At 42.8% G+C, this 20,420-nt stretch overlaps 1 protein-coding gene across 1 annotated transcript in view; it reads left to right on the plus strand.

Moving 5' to 3' along the window:
* The window catches only part of PCSK1 (proprotein convertase subtilisin/kexin type 1), a 35,854-nt gene extending 16,155 nt beyond the window's left edge, over positions 1-19,699 (plus strand). The window contains exons 7-14 of the mRNA XM_028749097.2: positions 221-393; positions 5,702-5,914; positions 7,531-7,631; positions 8,564-8,797; positions 9,742-9,899; positions 12,629-12,762; positions 13,243-13,404; positions 15,808-19,699. Coding sequence (XP_028604930.2) covers positions 221-393; positions 5,702-5,914; positions 7,531-7,631; positions 8,564-8,797; positions 9,742-9,899; positions 12,629-12,762; positions 13,243-13,404; positions 15,808-16,167 — 1,535 coding nt within the window. The 3' untranslated portion in view covers positions 16,168-19,699. The remainder of the gene's footprint in view (positions 1-220; positions 394-5,701; positions 5,915-7,530; positions 7,632-8,563; positions 8,798-9,741; positions 9,900-12,628; positions 12,763-13,242; positions 13,405-15,807) is intronic.
* The last annotated feature ends 721 nt before the right edge of the window (positions 19,700-20,420 follow it).

Raw genomic sequence — 20,420 nt, forward strand, 5'->3', positions numbered from 1 at the left:
ATCAGTCTTCCGCAACCTGGTGCCCCCTGGAAGTTTTGGACCACAACTCCCATTAGCCCGTGTCAATTGTATTTTTAAGCCCTGGCAGCTTATATTGGCTAATAATATATTTCTCTTCTATAGAGATAAGAAATGTTTCATAATACTAATGTTGAGAAAGCATGAAATAACCACTAGTTTGTCTCTGTCTCTGTCTGTCTCTCTGCTTTCTCACATTAAGGCATAAGAATGCTGGACGGAATAGTCACAGACGCCATAGAAGCAAGTTCAATCGGTTTCAGCCCAGATCACGTGGATATTTATAGTGCCAGCTGGGGCCCAAATGATGATGGGAAAACTGTGGAGGGACCTGGCCGGCTGGCACAGAAGGCTTTTGAATACGGCATCAAAAAGGTGAGGCCTCTTAACCGAGAAAGTGGCAGTATTTTTAAGCAGTTCATACATGCCAGGGTACAGGGCCTGGGAACTTGCTTCGTTCCAAGGAGCAGTATTTATGTGACTTGTTCCCTAATTCTGCTGTTTTAGAAATGCTGTTTTAGAAAAACTGGAAGTTGAACAAGAGTGGCTGAATGCTTTTACATATCCTCCAACTTTCCTCAGATGAAAATAGGGACATTTCTCACCCTCCCCGCCCCCAACTGACCCACCTCAACTCCCTATTTTTTTGTCCACCCAGCCCCCCAGCATTTCCTATCTGAAAAAGGGTGAGTGTCACCACCGCTAAACCAATGGGACACAACACACATGCCCTCCACCATCTTGAGAAAACCTCTTAATCCCAATTCTATTTTATCATTTTCTTTCGTAGATTTACAAAAAGAAAAACACACACCAATAAATAAATTTTAGAGAGGCACAAGATTAGACACACAAAACATTTTGTAAAAAATAAATCAAGACTCCTTGCACTTTGCTCCGCTTCTTCTTTCTTCCTGCCCTCTGCCTGCCCCTCAGAGCCACGGCGGCATGTGGGGCTGGACCTTAGTGGTAGCAGCCTCATCCTGGCTTGCTCTCCAGCACCTGCTATGAGCTGCCCAAGGAAGGAGGCCAGTGGCAGAGGCCATGGAGAGGCCATAGAGAGGCAACAGGATGCTCCCTCAGAGCCACTGCTGCAGCCGCCACAGCCTCTGCCGCTGCTGCCACTCGGGACAAACACCAGCTCATCTTCCTCCCCAAGCAGTGGCAGCAGTGGTGAGGAAAATAGGGACATGCCAGGATCAAATCAGAAGCCAGGATGTCCCTGGAAAATCAGGGCACTTGGGGGGATATGCTTTTAGACTCTAGGGCTCAGCTCAAGATCTAGATAGCAGCAGCCCACGTTATCTTTCAGCTCGTTTCCTTGGCTGCCTGTTTTGCTTCCAATACTAATGGGGGTCTTGTGTGTGCAAAGAGGTGCTATAAAATATTGATGGGAACTTTCTGCTTCATGAATATTGCATTTGTCTCTCTTTAACATGCCCAGATTTTATGCATTATTTTGTAAGCCCATGGAGTAACTCAATCCAATTATAATTAAGATGGTGAGAATGCACGTTGAGGGGGGAGAAATTCTGTCATGCTAGCTCTTTAGTCTAGCTAAAGATCATGCAGGCCTTTATTGGCATCTTTTTATTCATGCCTACCTATGAAATACACCTGTACCACGCCAGCGCTGGGAGATCAGAAGGCCCAGGGCATGATTGGTTGCAGTGTGTTTTGTTTGTGTGTGTGTTGGGTGTGTGTGTGTTGCTGAGTCCAATTAACAATATCAATTTGTATGCTGTTGGAGGGGATTGGTCATTATCTTGTTGGCCTGTATATGTAATGAAGGAAAATGCTGTAGATTCTGTAGGTAACAATGCTGGTGTAGTGGTTAAGAGCGGTAGACTCGTAATCTGGGGAACCGGGTTCGCATCTCCGCTCCTCCACATGCAGCTGCTGGGTGACCTTGGGCTAGTCACGCTTCTCTGAAAGTCTCTCAGCCCCACTCACCTCACAGAGTGTTTGTTGTGGGGGAGGAAGGGAAAGGAGAATGTTAGCCGCTTTGAGAATCCTTCGGGTAGTGATAAAGCGGGATATCAAATCCAAACTCCTTTTCTTCTTCTTCTGTTTGCTGATCCAGGAAGGAAGATCGGTTTGCAATGTACCAAAGGTGCTGAGTTCCACATGACATGGGCGGGGGTTCATCATGTGCACGTGACGTCACACGTGTAACACACACGTAACATCATGTGCATTGGGAGGAGGCCATGAGGTCCGATGAGGCCCTTTGCCACCGAGGGTAGGTCCAGGGGGCCCCTCCACCATTTTGGGGAGGCCTGCCAAGGTCCTCCGCTGCTGTAGGGAGGCCTGGCAGGGCCTGGCCCCTCAAGATTGGGAGGCCTCAGCCCCATCCCCAGCTGACCTCAGCCCCATAGATTTGACACCTATGCATTGTACCCACATAATGGTGCCCATCTGGGCCCAGTTGAACCAATAAGATGCATCTTTTGATGTCAATGAATACTCAGCCACGTCCTAGTAGCACTTGCAATAAATCAGCTGTCTGGGATTAGATCTGAACAGTGCTATTTTTCTAGAAAAAGAGGTGCTGGAACTCACCACAAAAGCCTCCCTTGTTCTCTTATAATGGCAATGGTGCCCACCTGAGAGATGTCGGAACTGAGTTCCAGCGACTTCCAGCTGAAAAACTAAAAGGCCTGAGTTTGAATAAGGGCCTGCGTATAAATCCATTGGAAGTTAATTGTATTTGTTTTTAATATATTGCTCCATTTTTGTAGTTTGCCTGTTGGCCCACATAGATCGCACAACAGGGAGCCCCATTTTAGCTGGCAGTAACAACTTGCATAGACATAGTTATGAAAGCGATCCATCAACAAATGTACAGAAAGCAACTCGGCTGCAAGGCAATTTAGAAGACCAGCAGCCTTTCTAGTGCTTTACTTATATTTTTCATAGTTCTCACCTCAAGAAGGTTATCTTTAGTACTGGGAAATGTTCCAAAACAGGCAACCAAAGTGACCAAGAAGTTGGACCTACTCCCTTTTGAATTGGTGGGGTTTTTTTGTTTTTGCTTTTGCTTAGAAGGTGAAAAAGTGGATAAGGAGAAGTTTTCCTCCCTGCCTTATCCTTCTTAAGTAATTGTGCCATGTCAGCCCTGGACTACTGCATGGCCTCTGTTGTGGCCTATATGAGGGTAAGAAAACTGATTCTGAATCCTGGCAAGATGGAGGCATTGTGACTAGGTGGCTCCTGAGTCAGGATAACTGATCAATGGCCTGCTTTGGGTGGGGTTGAATTCCCCCTGAAAGAGCAGGTACATAGTCTAGGGGTGCTCTTGGATTCATCTTTGTAGCTGGAGACCCAACACAATGTTGCATTTTATTCGTCACATGTTTGCTTGTTGCTCTGACTCAGGCATGAGGAGCCTTTTTCAGCCTGAGGGCCCCATTTCTTCATGGACAACCTTCTGGGACCCCCATTCAAGTGGTGGCTGGGTCCAAAGGCAACAGTGGGTAGTGGAACAGATTGTGAGCTTTTAGTTATATCTATCTAAGTTATATGTAGAGTAAACCCACTGAAATTAATGAACATAAGTTAGCCACATCCATTTATCCCACCCATGGAAAATCAAAGGTTTCTGACTTTTGACAGATACTTTTGACACATACACTTTTTCATCCAGGCAAGCAATGACAAATTCTTGCGTAGCAAAGGCAGTCGGGAAGAGCATGGAGCAGGTCTGGGGAGGGATGTGTTTGGGGGAGAATCCTATGGGTCAGATAAAGAGTCCTGGAGGGCCAAATTTGCCCCTGGACCTGAAGTTGCCCTCCCCAACTCCAGTTAATCAAATGCATTCCTTACAAACATTACCAGCAATCATTTCTTTCTTACTACTCTTTGTCCTCTTTGGAAATTCACCCAAGCAGATTAACAGTGGACCACACTGTTCTTTATAGTAAGTTCATTAATTCCTTAAAAAAAAAAAAAAAGACTCAACATAAACTATCTGCTGAAAGGTCACCAGCAAGCTACTACAAGATCTAGCCAATATATTTTTTCATGCTGCTCTAGCTCTGAGTGTTTGCATTTTTATAGCTGCCTCTCACTCATCACCCAAGACTCAAAAGGCAACGGGGGCGATTGGTCCCTGACTTTAACTAATGGAGAGTCATGGATTTTGAAACAACAGGAAGGCACAGATTATATATTTTGCTGTTCCGCTGCCATGAAAGTACACGCCAAACATAGAACACTTGAAATGCCAATGCACTTGTGTGAATCATACACTAGTCACATGGGTAATAAATCAGCAATATTATACGTGAAATTCATGGAAATGAAATGAATTCTTAGCATCTATTTAAGTGTTGTTTTAAAAATATATACCTGGAATCAGTGGTGTTCCCTCAGAGCAATTATTTCTGTTGGTTACGTTTTGTTTTTCTGTGTATATTGACTGTATATTGTTCAGTTGAGCAAATCACGAGAAATTCAGATGCAATTGCTACCACCACCCCTATTGTAAAAAGTGGTGTTAGATACTGCTAAAGCTTTAGAAGTTGTTGTTCTACATATCTAAGGATAATTCTGAATGTTTCTTTTTAAAAAAAAGAAATGTTCATATACTCAGTATTGTCTTATCTGAACAGCTGCGACTCTCCAGAGTCTCAAGCAGAGAGCTTCCTCATCACCTTCTATTTGATTTTTTAACTAGAGATTTCAGGAACTGAAACCGGAGCCTTCTACGTGCAAACCACATTCTTTAGTATGGAGCCTTAGCCATTCATCAGCCACACAGCCATGCTATTCAACCAAGCACCCCTCATACCTCTCCATCACTAAAAACCACTTTGTCCCCCAATGTGAAGTTTTCACCGCATATTCCTCCTGTCTCATTCCCCTTAGCCTTAAGAGGTCAAGCCTTTGAAAACCCCTGTGTCTCCAATCCACCGCACTGCATTAGACCACATGTGAGGGTTTCCCTAAGCAAGTTATCCTTTCATTTACAAGAGAGAAACTGCATTCATTTTCAACCTTCCATGACTGACCCTTCCCACTTCAGACTGTTCTTATAGCTCCTCAGTGAATGTTCATCTACTTAGTATTGTCTACTCTGTATGGCTGCAACCTTATAGCCATGCAGTGAATGAAGTGCTGTACTCTTGCACCAATTGCAAATTGTTATATATTGTTATATTGTATTATTCCAAAAAAGGGGGATAACCTTTTCTCAATCGATTTATATAGCTCACTTATTGCTGATGTGTTCAGTTCAGCCTACGAAATGGCTGCAACAATGATTTTTTGCGGGAACGTACAGCATTGGGGGGACGCGGGTGGCACTTTGGGTTAAACCACTCAGCCTAGGACTTGCCGATCAGAAGGTCAGCAGTTCAAATCCCCGCGACAGGGTGAGCTCCCGTTGCTCGGTCCCTGCTCCTGCCAACCTAGCAGTTCGAAAGCACATCAAAAGTGCAATAGATAAATAGGTACTGCTCTGGCGGGAAGGTAAACGGCGTTTCCGGGCGCTGCTCTGGTTCACCAGAAGCAGCTTAGTCATGCTGGCCACATGACCCGGAAGCTGTACGCCTGCTCCCTCAGCCAGTAATGTGAGATGAGCGCCGCAACCCCAGAGTCGTCCGCAACTCGACCTAATGGGCAGGGGTCCCTTTACCTTCTACCCTTGTGATAACCATGCTGTTCCTTTCGTTTGCTATAGGGGCGAAAGGGGAAAGGTTCTATTTTCGTCTGGGCTTCTGGGAATGGCGGCCGCCAAGGAGACAACTGTGACTGCGATGGCTACACAGATAGCATCTACACGATCTCCATCAGCAGTGCTTCTCAGCAAGGCCATTCTCCCTGGTATGCAGAGAAGTGCTCTTCAACAATGGCCACAGCATACAGCAGTGGGGATTATACTGACCAGAAAATTGTAGGTTGTTTTTACCAGATTTAACAAGCTTTCATTTTTGAGGGGAGGGGAGGAAATCGCTTGATCCATGTTTTATGTTCTAATATGCCAAGTCCTTCTGTAGTGGGATGTAGGATACTGCATTTCCCTAATGATAAGACAAAACAACCTTTCACTTAAGAGCAAAAAGTGATCCATAGTTTTGTCTTCATGGTGTTGATTGCTGAAAAAAAGAATGCCACTTGTGGGTGAGAGGAGGCTCTCTCAAATCTGTCACCCTGAAGGACCAAACTGCCTCTGTATCACTTATATAATAATAATAATAACAATAATGATAATTTATTATTTATACCCCACCCATCTGGCTGAGTTTCCCCAGCCACTCTGGGCGGCTCCCAATTGAGTGTTAAAAACAATACAGCATTAAATATTAAAAACTTCCCTAAACAGGGCTGCCTTCAGATGTCTTTTAAAGATAGAATAGCTGCTTATTTCCTTCACATCTGAAGGGAGGGTGTTCCACAGGGCAGGCGCCACTACTGAGAAGGCCTTCTGTCTGGTTCCCTGTAACCTCACTTCTCGCAATGAGGGAACCGCCAGAAGGCCCTCAGCGCTGGATCTCAGTGAACGATAGGGGTGGAGACTCTCCTTCAGGTATACAGGACCGAGGCCGTTTAGGGCTTTAAAGGTCAGCACCAAGACTTTGAATTGTGCTTCTTGGACAGGGAATTAGATTGAATTTGCTTTCAGTGTTTGGATAGAAAATTTGTGGGTTTCCTGTCCCTTTCATGGCAGGGAACATCTCTGCTCATAGACCAACTGATAGATTTAATCTTGCAGCAACTAATAGATTTAATCTTGTCATTTGTCTAAAACAGGAGGTAGTATGCAAACTGACTACAACCCTATCAGAAAACCACATGGAAGTAGCAATCATATTGCTCCTATAGCATGGAGGGGGGGGGGACCCTGGTCTGATTGCGAAGCAGAGATGGGGGTTAAAATAACTGAAGTGTGATTGGTCAGAAATACTATGCCCTGTCATCAGTTCTTCATTTCCACACATTGTACCTTTCCTTGCTGACATGTTAGGTACTTTATCTAAGTGGGAAACTTCATTTTCTAATAAATCATCCACTTCATTTTCTGAATGACCGTGTTCTGCTTCTGTTTGAGGGGAAGAACAGCGTTCAGTCTCAGACTCTGTGATTTTAAAGCCAGAAAGCTCTTTAAAATTTCCTAAGCCCAACATAGCAATGTGCTTTATGATTCATTTGTAAACATGGAAAGCTAACTTGTATGCTCCTTGAGATTTCAGAATAAGGCAAGTTGTTTGACTTGGACATATTTTCCTTCAGTGCAAAAAAATTTTGGATACAAAAACTAGAATTAAAATGCATGCAGCAAAAAAGAGTCTTCCAATCTCATCCACATTATTTTATTAGAAAGAGTCAAATGTGCCCTCAGGTTGGACTCACTAGAAAAATGGGAACTAGATCCAGGCTCAACAATCAGACATGGTTATTGGGTTTGTTCTAAGCATAACTCATTCTGGATCCCACCCATAGACAATAGTGTTTTAGTGCTTGGAGACAGTAAACTCAAATTCTGTAATTTATGATGTTTATCTCCTTCAGATAAGTGCTGACCTTCATAATGAATGCACTTCCACACACACTGGGACATCTGCTTCTGCTCCTTTAGCTGCAGGGATCTTTGCTCTGGCACTGGAGGCCAAGTAAGTCTTCTTAAACTCTCTTTTAGTACCCGTCTCTTTCTTTCTTGTTATCATCACTGTGAAAATTATGGTAAAAACCCTCCAGCAGTTCAGGTCTTTAAAGTTAGCTGGATTGCTTTTAATCAGCTCTCACTGTTCTTCACACTGTTTAACATATAGGCTCGTCTCCAGACTTAATCATGTTTAGAGTAGATCAATGGGACATACAGGTAGTCTGCAATCCTAACCCCACTTATCTGTGAGTAAACCCCACTGAATTAAACAGGACTTTACTTCTGAGTAGACATGGTTAGAACTGTTCTGTAACTTACATCCCCTTGGTTCCAGGCATGACTAAATATGGATCCAACCCACGGTAAATATAAAAGCCACTGGCATTGACAATTATTGATTTAGATCCTAGGAATTAGATGTCCTGCAAGTTTCAGGGTGGTGATCTTTCTCAGAGGCTGAATGAAAGAAGGATGAGAGAGAAAGGACAAAGCTTTCATCCATAAATCATTATGAACTTCCTTGTTCAACCCCAAAATTGCCTTCATAAATGTTTACAGTGAAGGCTGCAGATATATATAATGGGGAATAGTATTATGACACAATAGTAAATCGACTCAACAAATGTTATATAATGAAGTAGCATTGATCTTCTAACCTACTATTCCAGCCAACACAACATAATCTCTTTCTCTATAAAAGTCCCTGCAAAAACATGGCTGGGGAACCTAGTAGGGATCTGCTGACTGATGGAACTATGTAAAGAACAGTGGACAGCATGAAAGCCCCAGGATATTTTGCTAAGAATGCTAAAATTCATGAGCATAGTCCCACCCACTGGAAAGAATGTACTAAGTGTGTGGAAGAAAATTCCAGTGGATTGTGGCCAAATACCATTGGGTGAGATATTTAGAAATTGACTAGAATTTTGTTTGTGATAGTCCTAATCTAACCTGGAGAGATATGCAACATTTGGTAGTCTGGACATCTGAATTCGATCCGTTGGCCAACAATCCGGGATGGAAGAAGAATGGAGCCGGACTGATGGTGAACAGCAGATTTGGATTTGGATTGCTCAATGCCAAAGCACTGGTAGATTTGGCTGACCCTAAAACCTGGAAAGAAGTAGCCGAAAAGAAAGAGTGCATTGTTAAGGACAGCAGCTTTGAACCAAGGTAAGAATTCCATTGTTAGTTAATAGCCTGTGTCTACCGGAAATATTTTATCCCATTAAAGACACTTGAAAAGCCTAGAAGGTGAGTCACTGTTGCTTACCAGGAGAGAGGTAGCAGGGTGGTCAGGGTGGTGCAAACACAACTGCAGGTGCTTCCAGTTGGCTCTGTCAGTGTATTTGCATTGTGATTACCTCCCTGCCACCTCATCCTGCTCCCTCCATGTAAGAAGCAATGATCCACCTGCTGGAAAGCTAGCATAGAGGGTCTGGTCCAGTCAGCAACGCACTTAAGTTAAAAAAAAACAGTGTTCCTGGTCTACTGTTTCCCACATGTGCATTAGAACAAGAAGAAGGCGAAGATTTGGAAAGGGGCCCACTATTCATTGGTAGCAGAGCACCTGGCTTTGCATGTAAATGGTTCCAGGTTCAATCCAGTCAAAGGTCTTTCAGGGCAATGGATTGGCCCTGGATTGCTGCTGCCAGAGAAGACAAAAAAGATATCTGCTCTGTGCCGCCGCCACCCCAATACTAGGCTGCTTTGAAAACTTCCCCATGGTTCTCACAGGTGTATGTAGCATTGTAATCTTGGGCATTGTGGGAAATTTAGCCCATATCTGCCTGGTACAGAGCAAGCATCAAGGACCAGTGGATCCTTGACCCTGGCTTAGGTTGTCAGTTCAAGTGCTGATGCTGGACCTGTGAAATACTAAGGGTCCCCCATACACTGGGATGAAAAAACCATTATACACATTCCTGCTCGTTCGCCCAGAATTTATTTCAAAGGAGCTTTACAGGAACAGTAAACGAAGCAAAATGTCCATATCTTAACTTGAGACTATTAATATCACAAGTGTAAAAAGGCAACAGAACCTCACTGAATAAATGAAGAGAATAAATTGACATTGGGGGGGAAATAACTTGATAATTTCCTTGTAACATTGCCAGGTTATTAAGATCTAGTGGTGAAGTTACCATTGAAATTCCCACAACAGCTTGTGAAGGTCAAGAAAATGCCATTAAATCCCTGGAACATGTACAATTTGAAGCAACGATTGAATATTCCCGCAGAGGTGATCTTCATGTGACCCTGACTTCTCCATCAGGTACAGGAGACAAACTACCTAGTTCTGCTTTGTCTAGTAATTGTACCCTAGACACAACCAGTTTCTCTTTTCTTTTTGCTGTTTTGTAATGTTTTGGGAGCTGCAAGGATTAAGCATCCCTTTGGGAAGTGGGATGCTAGTATCAGCACACCAAAAAACCCTGAAATGCCAAACTAAAAACGTGTATCAATGAGGACGCTTTTGGATGGCAAAGCATTGTTTGCCAGTAGCAAGCACAACTGCATGTCAACATGCATATTTTCTAACAAACCTACCAGAACTGAGCAGGTATTTGATCCAGAGATTTTCATGGGTTTGGGGAGGGGTGAGCCAGCCACCACCATGCTCCTGGCACATGTTTCAAGGGGAAAACCCAAAATAATGGAAAAAGAAATGAAAGCACAAAGGAAATTAAAAAGGAAACGAAATATCTTCCCCAATCTATATACTGTGTACCTGCCTCCAGCTCTCACTTCCTGGAAAATTCATTTACTCCATGGTTTTCTTGGAGATGGCCATGATTCATGTGCCCTCTGGCAAATTAGGCAAGGGAAAAACAGTGGCTAAAGGCAGAGGTGTTGTACCTGGGCTCTTGGTAGCATCACCTTGCTGAAAGTAGGTATACATGGAACACTTTTGCAGTGATTTAAGGGGATTAAGCAAAAGGAGTGAAGAAAAGGTGGAGGAAGCCAATGGAGGCAACCATCTCCTTTTTAAAACCCAAAGTACCCTGGGAATGAGGCTACACATCATGGTGTAGCACCATCCCCATTGTGGCATTCTCAAAGAGTAGCACCTAACGAGATGTTGCTTCTTGTGGCAGAAAGTCTCTGAAAAGGTCCGTCACCACTTTCACTAAGATGCGAGGATACTTCCTTGGCTCCGGCTTGGTTAGATTGTGTGTGTAAATCCCTGCTAAGGCTAATAATGTAAAGTAGAGAGGTCCAGCAGTGTTAAAATTGAAATATAACTCTCCCTTATTGAGGGCATGTGGAGTTTAATCTATCTGCAACCAGCCATTGTTGTCTTAGCAACAGAACCCATCTACAACAGAGCTCTCCTATTTTATATCTTCCATTTTATAGCTTCTAGGCATTTTTTAAAAATTCTTATTATTTCTCATGACCAATCCTCAGGGCCCTTCAGGCTCTCATTAAAATTAGAAGTGAGCTTTCTGGTGCTTCATCCATAAAGAAAATAATAGCGTGAGAGATCACAAAACCTGTCAATTTGCAAAATAGGGACGCCACCTCCCTTATCTACTCCTTTAGGTCGTAATCTCTAAGTTGCTTGCTCCAGAGCATGTCAATTGTCATCAGCCAGGACTACTCTAAAACAAATGTGTTGCAGAAAGCAAATTGAGAGAAGAGAAAATATGAAGGGTTGTAGCTCAATGATAGAGCACACGGTCTGTATGCAGAAGACCCCCCTTTCCATTCCTAGCATCCCTAAGAAGGACTGGAGGAAACCTGTTTCTGAACCTGCTGTCAATCAATTTAGAGCTGCTACCCACCAGTACACTAAGCTAGATGGACTTAGTATAAGGCATGTTATTATGTTCATTGAAACCAATGACAAAGGCACCGATCATAGCCCACATACTCCCACTAATACTATATTCTGAATCTTATTCCCCAATCATAAAATCTGAACCAATTACTGAAAAACTAAGCCAAAGCCAAGACTTTCAAGCCTTTAAGGGTCATTTCCCCTGCTCATGGCAGTTTCTTTTTTCCTTTTGCCTGTGCAGTATATCGACACATTAATGGACATGTTGTTAGTTCCATTCAACATATGCAAAATCTACAATCTTGCACAACAACTATATATTGAAGGAGAAGCAGAGCCATGCTACGATCCCCATCCTTGAGTTTGTGCGCCTACCTGCCCTACTCTTAGGCATGGACATCTAAGCAATGGAATTCGGTGTATGTTGACTCTCCTTGCATAGGATTTCACAGGAGCTGGGACCCTGGGTGATCAAGACTACAGCTTCTGTGGAAACTTCTTTGCATACTGCTTAGACCTGGCTTCCACTGCTCAGATGTCCATGTCCAATGTGTGGGTTTTGGTAGTGGAGCAGGAGAAGACTTCCAATGTCAGGGATGGTGCTGGTAGTGTGGCCCAAGTATCTCTTTCAACACATGCAGGGAGCTAATGTTTAACTCGTTTTGATGAGTTTTGCAATGATGTGGAAAGGTGCAGATAATGGCAGGGATCCATGGAAGTCCTTGGGCAAACATTTGTTTCTAAACAATCACTGGAGAATCCCTATTTATGTTTTCTGACCCAAGGATCTCTGCATAACAAGCTGAGGTCCCTCCTCACATCCCACTTTATGAGCAGCTTGGCAAGTAGTGCAGGGGGCTGCTCAGTCAGAAGTTGTGGATTTTGTAAGTGACTGATCTCAATGCCTAATTTCTAAACTTCCAGGAAAGTATACAATGTATTCAGTCATTGATTTTATTTGTTCAATGTGCTGAATCATTTTGGCAGTGCATTATGAGCTACAGGAACTCAGTATTCCCAAATCCACATATTACTATAGCTCTTGAGAGACAACAAGCTGTTCCTTTATTCCTCAGTGAACCTAAGTGGTACAGACTGTGAAACTCAAGGTCGTTCTGTGTCTCCAGAGCTGACACTGTATTTATCACTGTCTGCTAAGCATCATCAGTTTTCCTCGTGTGACCTTATCCTGGGATTCTTATTCCTTTCCTCTAATACAGGGACCACCACAGTCTTACTAGCCGAACGGCAAAGAGATAAGTCACCCAATGGCTTTAAAGACTGGGATTTTATGTCAGTTCACACTTGGGGAGAGAATCCAACAGGCACATGGACTTTAAAAGTTGTTGATACGGTAAGCAGGGGAAGCTACTGAAGCAGTCAAATGCATGAGTGAAATGATACGAGGGGTGTAAGCCCCTTCCTGCCAGAAGCGAGGAAATATAATCAGCGCCACAAATACCTATCACTTTAGCTTGGTTGGAAATTATCGTCCAGGAGTTCAACTGAGATAAGAAGACATCAGGGTTTCTAATAAAAGATCAATGCTTTATTTTCGCACATTGTGACAGAAGCAATGATACATGAGATTGCTTTAAAGAGCAGGCATGTATTTATTTTGAAGAAATTGGGGTACTGAGAAATAAATGCAACAGGACAATGTATGGATTTCAAAGAGTAACACAAACAGTGTGTAGAATGGTTAAAATGATTATTCAGCCGGCCTACACACCATTTGTGTTGCACTTGGAGTCACTGCCACCACCAATTTATTCTCCTCTGTCGCCCACCTGTACAATGTAAAAGACTAATTATTCTGCTATGACCCCCTCAGTCTAGACGATTGCAAAATGAAGGAAGAATTGTGAACTGGAAGCTGATTTTGCATGGCACTTCAACTCGACCGGAGCACATGAAGAAACCTCGCATCTACACATCGTACAATACTGTCCAAAATGACAGGAGAGGTGCGGAAAAGATGACGGATTTTGTAGAGGTATCAATCTATTCTCATCATACCCATTCTTGAAGCTTGTTTCAAGTTTTATTGCGGCAAAGGCCAGTAACACTAAACACCACAAGATCAAACAAAAAGAAATCAACAACAACATCAGAAAAAAAAAGGATTACACAAGGGAACTTCGCAGTGTGCCATTCAACAGAAGCGATTTACGCTTCCTGATTACTAAAGTGCAAAATTTGGCCACCTCATATGATATTAAGCTTGAGGAATCTTCCAGAAGGTATTTTCGTAGGAATTCGGGAGAGGATTCCAAATAGTGTTGTAAGGGTATAAATTTTGATAAAAGCGGCAAAATAAGTTGAACTCGTTCTTCACTATAAAGTTCGCAAAATAGAAGGATGTGTGTGACAGATTCTACCTTATTAGACATACAGGGGCAGAGACGTGCATGCATTGGTACCCGCGTGAATTTGCCGTACAGCACTGCTGAAGGCATTGTCTCAAAACGGGCTCTAGAGAAAGCCCATCTATAAGCTTCGTTAGTGATGTTAGTTAAGTAAGGGGCAGCTGCAAAATTAGGGCAAGCTTTTAAACATCTATACGCCTCCGGGAGTAGGGTGTCTTCTTGTTGTAATTCGACATCGTAAAGTCTCTGAATGATAATTGCTTTTGCCTTGTTCAGAGTTCCAATAAAAAGATTTTCAGGGTTTAGGCCAATTTGTTTGATCTTATTAGTTATTTGCATAAGCCAAGGAGGATAGGGAACTGCGGCCAGGAAGCAAGGTAACAGTCCCTTAGGATTGTAATGGATTTTCAGCCAGAGGGATATTGCTTGCTCCCAGACTTTTAATTCCACTCTGGGCAGTCCTGCCTCTTGCCTTAGGACTGCATTAGGTGTACACTTTGGGGTAGCAAATAATGATCTTAAGAATTTTGATTGTACTGTTTCAAGGGTCTTAAGGTTGGCAGAGGGGCTAATTTGAGAGCCATACAGGAGTTGGGCTAAAGATTTTGCCTGAAAAACTTTTAGGGCCATCGGGAGGAAGCCAGCTCCTTTCCTTCTGAATAATCTAAGGATGGCATTTGCACTTCTTTCTGCTGATATAGCTGATGTGGTCAGGTGTGTTGACAATTTGGCATTATAAGAGAAAGTAATGCCTAAGTATTGGAAGGTCTTAGTCCGTTCAATGGCGTTTCCCTTTACGCTCCAATTATCTTTCCTGAAGGAGCGGTTAAAATGTACAATTTTGGTTTTGGCAAAATTAATTGTCAACAGTTCAGTGTTACATTGGTCACTAAACTTTCCTAAGGCACGTTTCAGACCCACTTTGGTTTGAGAGAGAAGAACAGCGTCATCCGCATACATTAAAACAGGTACTTTTCTGCCGTTAGAGAACACGGGGGGGTGGGTTTCGATTTCACGGCAACATGTGATCAGGGAGTTAACATAGATGTTAAATAAAAATGGGGCTAATAAGCATCCTTGTCTAACACCTCTTTGGACTGGGATTTCTCTAGAGAGTCTGCCGTCCTGTGCGAGTCTTATCTGGAGGGTATTGTTCTCATGAAGCTTAATCATCAGAAGTAATAACCTTCCATTCTTGAAGCATCCTTATAGCATTAGAATCAAACAGGAGGAGATTTCCCCTTTTAAAATGTTTTTGTCTTTCTGGAATTCCTCCGTTGTTGGGTCTATGTATATCTAATTACTGTACAGAATTGGCAGGCAAAAATATGTGTCAATGGCTATTATGTAGCTTAGATGGCTTTAAAAGGGAGTAGATAAATTCATGAAGGATGCAACAGCAACTGTTAGTCATGATAGCTTAATGCAACATTTGCCAACCTGATGACCTTTAGATGTCCCTGGTGGTTCCTCTTTTGAATGGAAGTGAAGCTCAGCTTCCAACCATGGTGGCCATCTGCCAAAACGCAGTGCCCCAGCAATATATAGATATGAAATATATAGATTCCATAGATCCATAGAATGGGTTCTGTACATTTTATAGAAGCATAGACCTTGCATTTTGGGTACATTTAGATGACAGGTGGTCACCATTAATGGAAGCATTGCTGGGTCAGAGCAATGAGGGACCCTTTTCAGGCTCTTAGACAATGCCTGACCTGGCTGACCACTGGCACCAGACCTGAACACAAATGAACTTTGATTGCTCACATCACTCTGCATGGAGCATTCTGTTTTATAGCCCCTTTGCACATAATAGCCGTGAGGAAAGCTTGAGTGTGCTGGCCCCCAGCCCATGAACAGCTGGTTGTATGAGTTCAACCGCCACAGGCAACATTCAGCTTTTGACTTGGGGTTTCCAATCTGCTCAGCATTTGCTTTAAACATGTGGAGTTCTTTTTCCTTTTGCTAATATTCAATGGCTCCTGACATTTGGCACACTCATACATATATATATATATATATTTCAGGACCACACCACACTGGAGAACCTGAGTGGAAAAAGGAAGGTGACAGAAAGTACCACTGGCAAAGATAAATTACAGGAAGTGGCCTCATCAGATGCAATGCTCCGGCTACTGCAAAATGCCTTTCGTGACCAGATGGGTGGGAATCAAGTACCAAAAAAGGTGCTAAGTGAAAACTCAAATATTCCCTATGAACATTACTATCAAGCTCTTGAGAAACTAAACCAAGCCTCTCAGCTGAAAGACTCAGAGGAGTCTCTGTATAGTGACTATGTTGACCTTTTTTACACTAGCAAACCATACAAGCATCGGGATGACAGACTACTCCAAGCCTTGGTTGACATTCTGAAAGAAAAAGATTAAGATATACATATATAGAATAAGGCACTAGGTTGGAAACATTCACAGCCACCCCATCTTCTTAATACTCCTCATTCCAGACTGGCTCCCACTTATGCAATCTGCATCATCATCACTTTTATGGCTTTCTGCGTGCCAACAATCTTCTTTAGGAGAAAGAGATTGGGCTGCTTGTTAGATGTGAGGAAATCACACCTTTATGAAAAGCTTTCAGTAATCCTGAGAACAGGCAGCTTCCTTCGGGAATGAGACAAATTCACCAACTTGAGAAAACACTAGAGATTGAATGCAGCAGGTCCTGTCCAAAAAATTATGTTACCAATCACAGTTAGGGATATTGTTTCAAGCAAAAAATATTAGTAATAATAATAATAAATTTTATTTATATCCCGCCCTCCCCAGCCGAAGCCGGGCTCAGGGCGGCTAACAACAATAAAACAGTACAACAGTACGAGACAACACAACACTCTAAAATCATTCATTATAAAATTGATTTGAATCAAACCAATGGTAACCATTGGGCCAGAGCTCCACGAAGATTGCCGAAGGAGGGAGTCAGGCTGTGCCCTGGCCAAAAGCCAGGGATTATCTAACGTCTCCTTAATTTAAGTGAGTTCTTCAACCCATAGAGAAGATTTCCTTTCAGAAAGAATAAGGCAGTATTGTCACAAAATCCAGCCAACTCCTTTCAACCCCAAATACTGAAGGTTGTCTGTGGACCCAACCCCCCCCCCCTGCCCTAATTTAGATTCACATGTAAAAACGCTCCTTCAAAAAAAATTATTCCATACAGCCTATCAGTTTCTACCGCTGTGGTTCAAGAACAGCAGTGAGGCATCTCTGGTCCACATGCCTAAATATGCCTGCCAAGACCATTTGGAACAAGCCACACCCACCTGCCTCTATAGGTAAAAAATGTAGCTGGGCCCAAGCACTGACAATCAGCTGACTATCTACTTTGTATGCAGAACCTCTTAGCCCTGATCCACTTATTAGGAGAATCTTATACGACACCTATACCATGCTTGGATCTACACAGATTATATAGATCCTGGGAAATGTAAATAGGATACTACCTGCACCAGTCTTCTTTAATAAGGCACAGGAAGAAATGCAGATGTGAATAGCACCATGCCAAAACCTGGGCATCACAATCAAATGAGTCCAGTTAGGCCCTTTTGCTGGTGTTAAAACTCTATAGCCCTATTAGGCTCTGAATGTGCTAATTTTACTCCCCCCGCCCCCCCAATATCAAAACTAAGTCCATACATTTCAGGAGACAGGCTTCCTGGGGGAAAGCCCTAATATAACCAGAGAGTACTAAATATAAATAGCAAATGCTGAATCTAACCAGATCTGGCATTATTGTGGTGATTTTCTTGCTTTATGACACATTTGTCAACATCTAGCAGAGAGGCTATTTTGTCAGAAATGAAAAACTGGGGAAGAGAGGCACAAGGGCCTTTAAGAACAAATGGAAATTGAATGGAGAAGAAACATTTCAATGAAAGATACCTAGACTGGCTTGGCTGCTTTATTAGGTGAGGCAGTGTCTGTAGGGGGGCACCTTAGCCTGAACCATGGTCAAGGCTGAAAGAGGTAAGAAAGAAAGAAATAAAGAAAAAGAAAAAGAGGACATCAAGGAAATAACTAGTGAAACAAAATGCGGGCACAGAGGCTGCAGGAGCAGTGAAAAGGAAATCAAGAGGACAGGAGAGAAAATGTGGGAAAGGGCTGTGGCAGAAAGCATCGCTCGCACAGCATCTAGCTACAGGTATGGTGACTGCCAGGGGAAATTTTAAATCATCAGGTAAGGTTCAAAAGAAAGTATAAATTGCAGGGTGTTAAGCGGAATGATACCTTTTCCCCACGTGCACATTTTTTGTATAGAATAAGGCTATAATCTATTATGTTGAAGATGCATCCCAAAGGAGAAAATACACTGTTGAATCAACAGTTTAGAAAATGTAAACGAGCGCATTAAGATGAAACTAATGTAAGGTGAATAGCTAGGTGAATAAATAGTGACGATCAACATCTCCCCACTCTCTTTCCTCTATACAATACAGTCATGGGGAAGGGCCATAGCTCACTGGCAGACCATCTTCCTTGCACAGAGAAGGTCCCAACGTCAAGCCACAGCACCTCCAGATAGGACTGGGCAAAAGTCCTGCCTGGAATTCTGGAGAGTTGTTGTCAGTCACTGCAGACCAGGCTAACAGACCAGTGGTCAGGGATGATGAGAATTGTAGTCCCAGACATCTGGAGGACCGGAGTTTGCCTATGCCTGCTGTAGACAATACTGACCAATGAACTGGCTCAATGAGCTCAGGTGGACCAAGGAGCTGAGGAAGTGAGGCAGCTACCTATGTAATAATAATTTCAAATCAAACTGTAGTGCCAACCAGCTGTGCATGATGATGTTGGTTCGCACCCATTGAACTTCAAAGCATGCACAAATGCAGTCTTGATTACAGCGAGTATTAATCTTTTCCCCCCTCCTTGGTGCTAATTACATTGGTTGTCACCATGAGGCATGCTCACTTGCCTTTTGAGAACATCCCTCTAGTAGCAATGAGTCCCTGCATGAGGTAAAAAATTGGCTGTTAGGGGCTTCACCCTTCATTAGTTCCTTCTCAACCTTCCTCTTCTCCTTCTATTTGCCCCTCAACATATGCCATGAACTTTACACTGAAAACTAGTGGCAGATTTGATGCGAGTTTTCTATAAAGTTCCCTAGCTCAAATAACATTTAGATCAAGGTTTCCCAAACTTGGGTCTCCAGCTTCTTTTGGACTACAACCACCATCAACCCTAGCTAGCAGAACCAGTGGTCATGGATAACGGGAACTGTAGTCCAAAAGCAGCTGGAGACCCAACTTTGGGAAACCCTGGTAGGGAACAGAAAGTTCAATGATATAATAACCTAATAGAATGTAACAGTTGAAGTAAAGATGGGATGAACAATGGGAAATTGGAAAACCAATGCTAACTTCCTCCCTCTACTAGGTTGTCAGAAGCTGGAAGCCACCTTGTACATAATACGGTGCTTCTAGCCCTCATTAGCATCTAGCTTAGATTGTGATAATTACTGGCTGCTTCCTTTAGGGAGCAGCAGAACAAGTAATTATTCATTAGGTGAAAATTACCACTGCACACCTTAATTAACATCAGTGATGGCCAATACATGATTGTAACCCTTTCTGAATACCTGGTTATGTTTAGCTTTGTTCATTTAAGATCAGTAACCCGTATTGTAACTAAAATTACATAAGACCTATATTTAAAGTCCTCTGATACAAATTCTGTTGCTTGAATGCTTCCAACCTAGAGTGCATTATATAGATGTTAAATTATTTTTGTTAGTCTTTTCTTGGTGCCAGTCTGTGTTTTGTGAAAAAGTAAAATGAAAGATAAAGAATGTCTTATCTCAAGGGGGAATTATATTTTCTTTACAGCTATTTATAACATATTAAAGCTTTTATCAGACACAATTTGAAAACAATAAATTATTACAAACTTTAAAAATAATAAATGACAGCAAACCATTTTTTTTTATTTGAGCAAAACAACTTCGTCCAATAAAGTATTTTTGATGGCTTGTTGAGTTGACAACAGCCATATGTATATGATGTGATGTGATGTTAAAATTTACATTTGTTTAATCATAGCATAATACAACGTAATGTGATAGCAGAGCCCAGAGTGTGTGGTCTTAACATTTGTAAAGAAGCACAACACAGAGACGTCACATGACATACATTTGCTTGCAAAGTCGAGGCAGTGCCATGAAGGGTTGAATCTGAAGAAAAACACAGGACTGCCTCAAAGTGCTGTGGTGCTTTCAGAGCAGGACTTTGGGGGCAGAGGTATAGGGACCCATGCAGCAGAATGAACAAGAAGTTCCTCCAATGTAAGCAGTGACATCTTGAACCAAGTCAAGTCGTGCACATTGCCATCTAAAGGAGGGGTGCTGAACCTGTGGCCTTACAGGTGTTGCTAGACTACAACTTCCATAATCCCAATATCCGAAGGGTCACAGGTTAGTCATGCAGGATAGGGGAGCGGGTGGCACTGTGGTCTAAAGACTCTAAACCACTGAGCCTCTTGGGCTTGCTGATCAGAAGGTCAGAGGTTTGAACCCCCGCGACGGGGTGAGCTCCCGTTGCTCTGTCACAGCTCCTGCTAACCTAGCAGTTTGAAAGCACACCAGTGCAAGTAGATAAATAGGTACCGCTCTGGCGGGAAGGTAAATG

The sequence above is a fragment of the Podarcis muralis genome, chromosome 11 (assembly GCF_964188315.1).
Source record: "Podarcis muralis chromosome 11, rPodMur119.hap1.1, whole genome shotgun sequence".
Classification (NCBI taxonomy): domain Eukaryota; kingdom Metazoa; phylum Chordata; class Lepidosauria; order Squamata; family Lacertidae; genus Podarcis; species Podarcis muralis.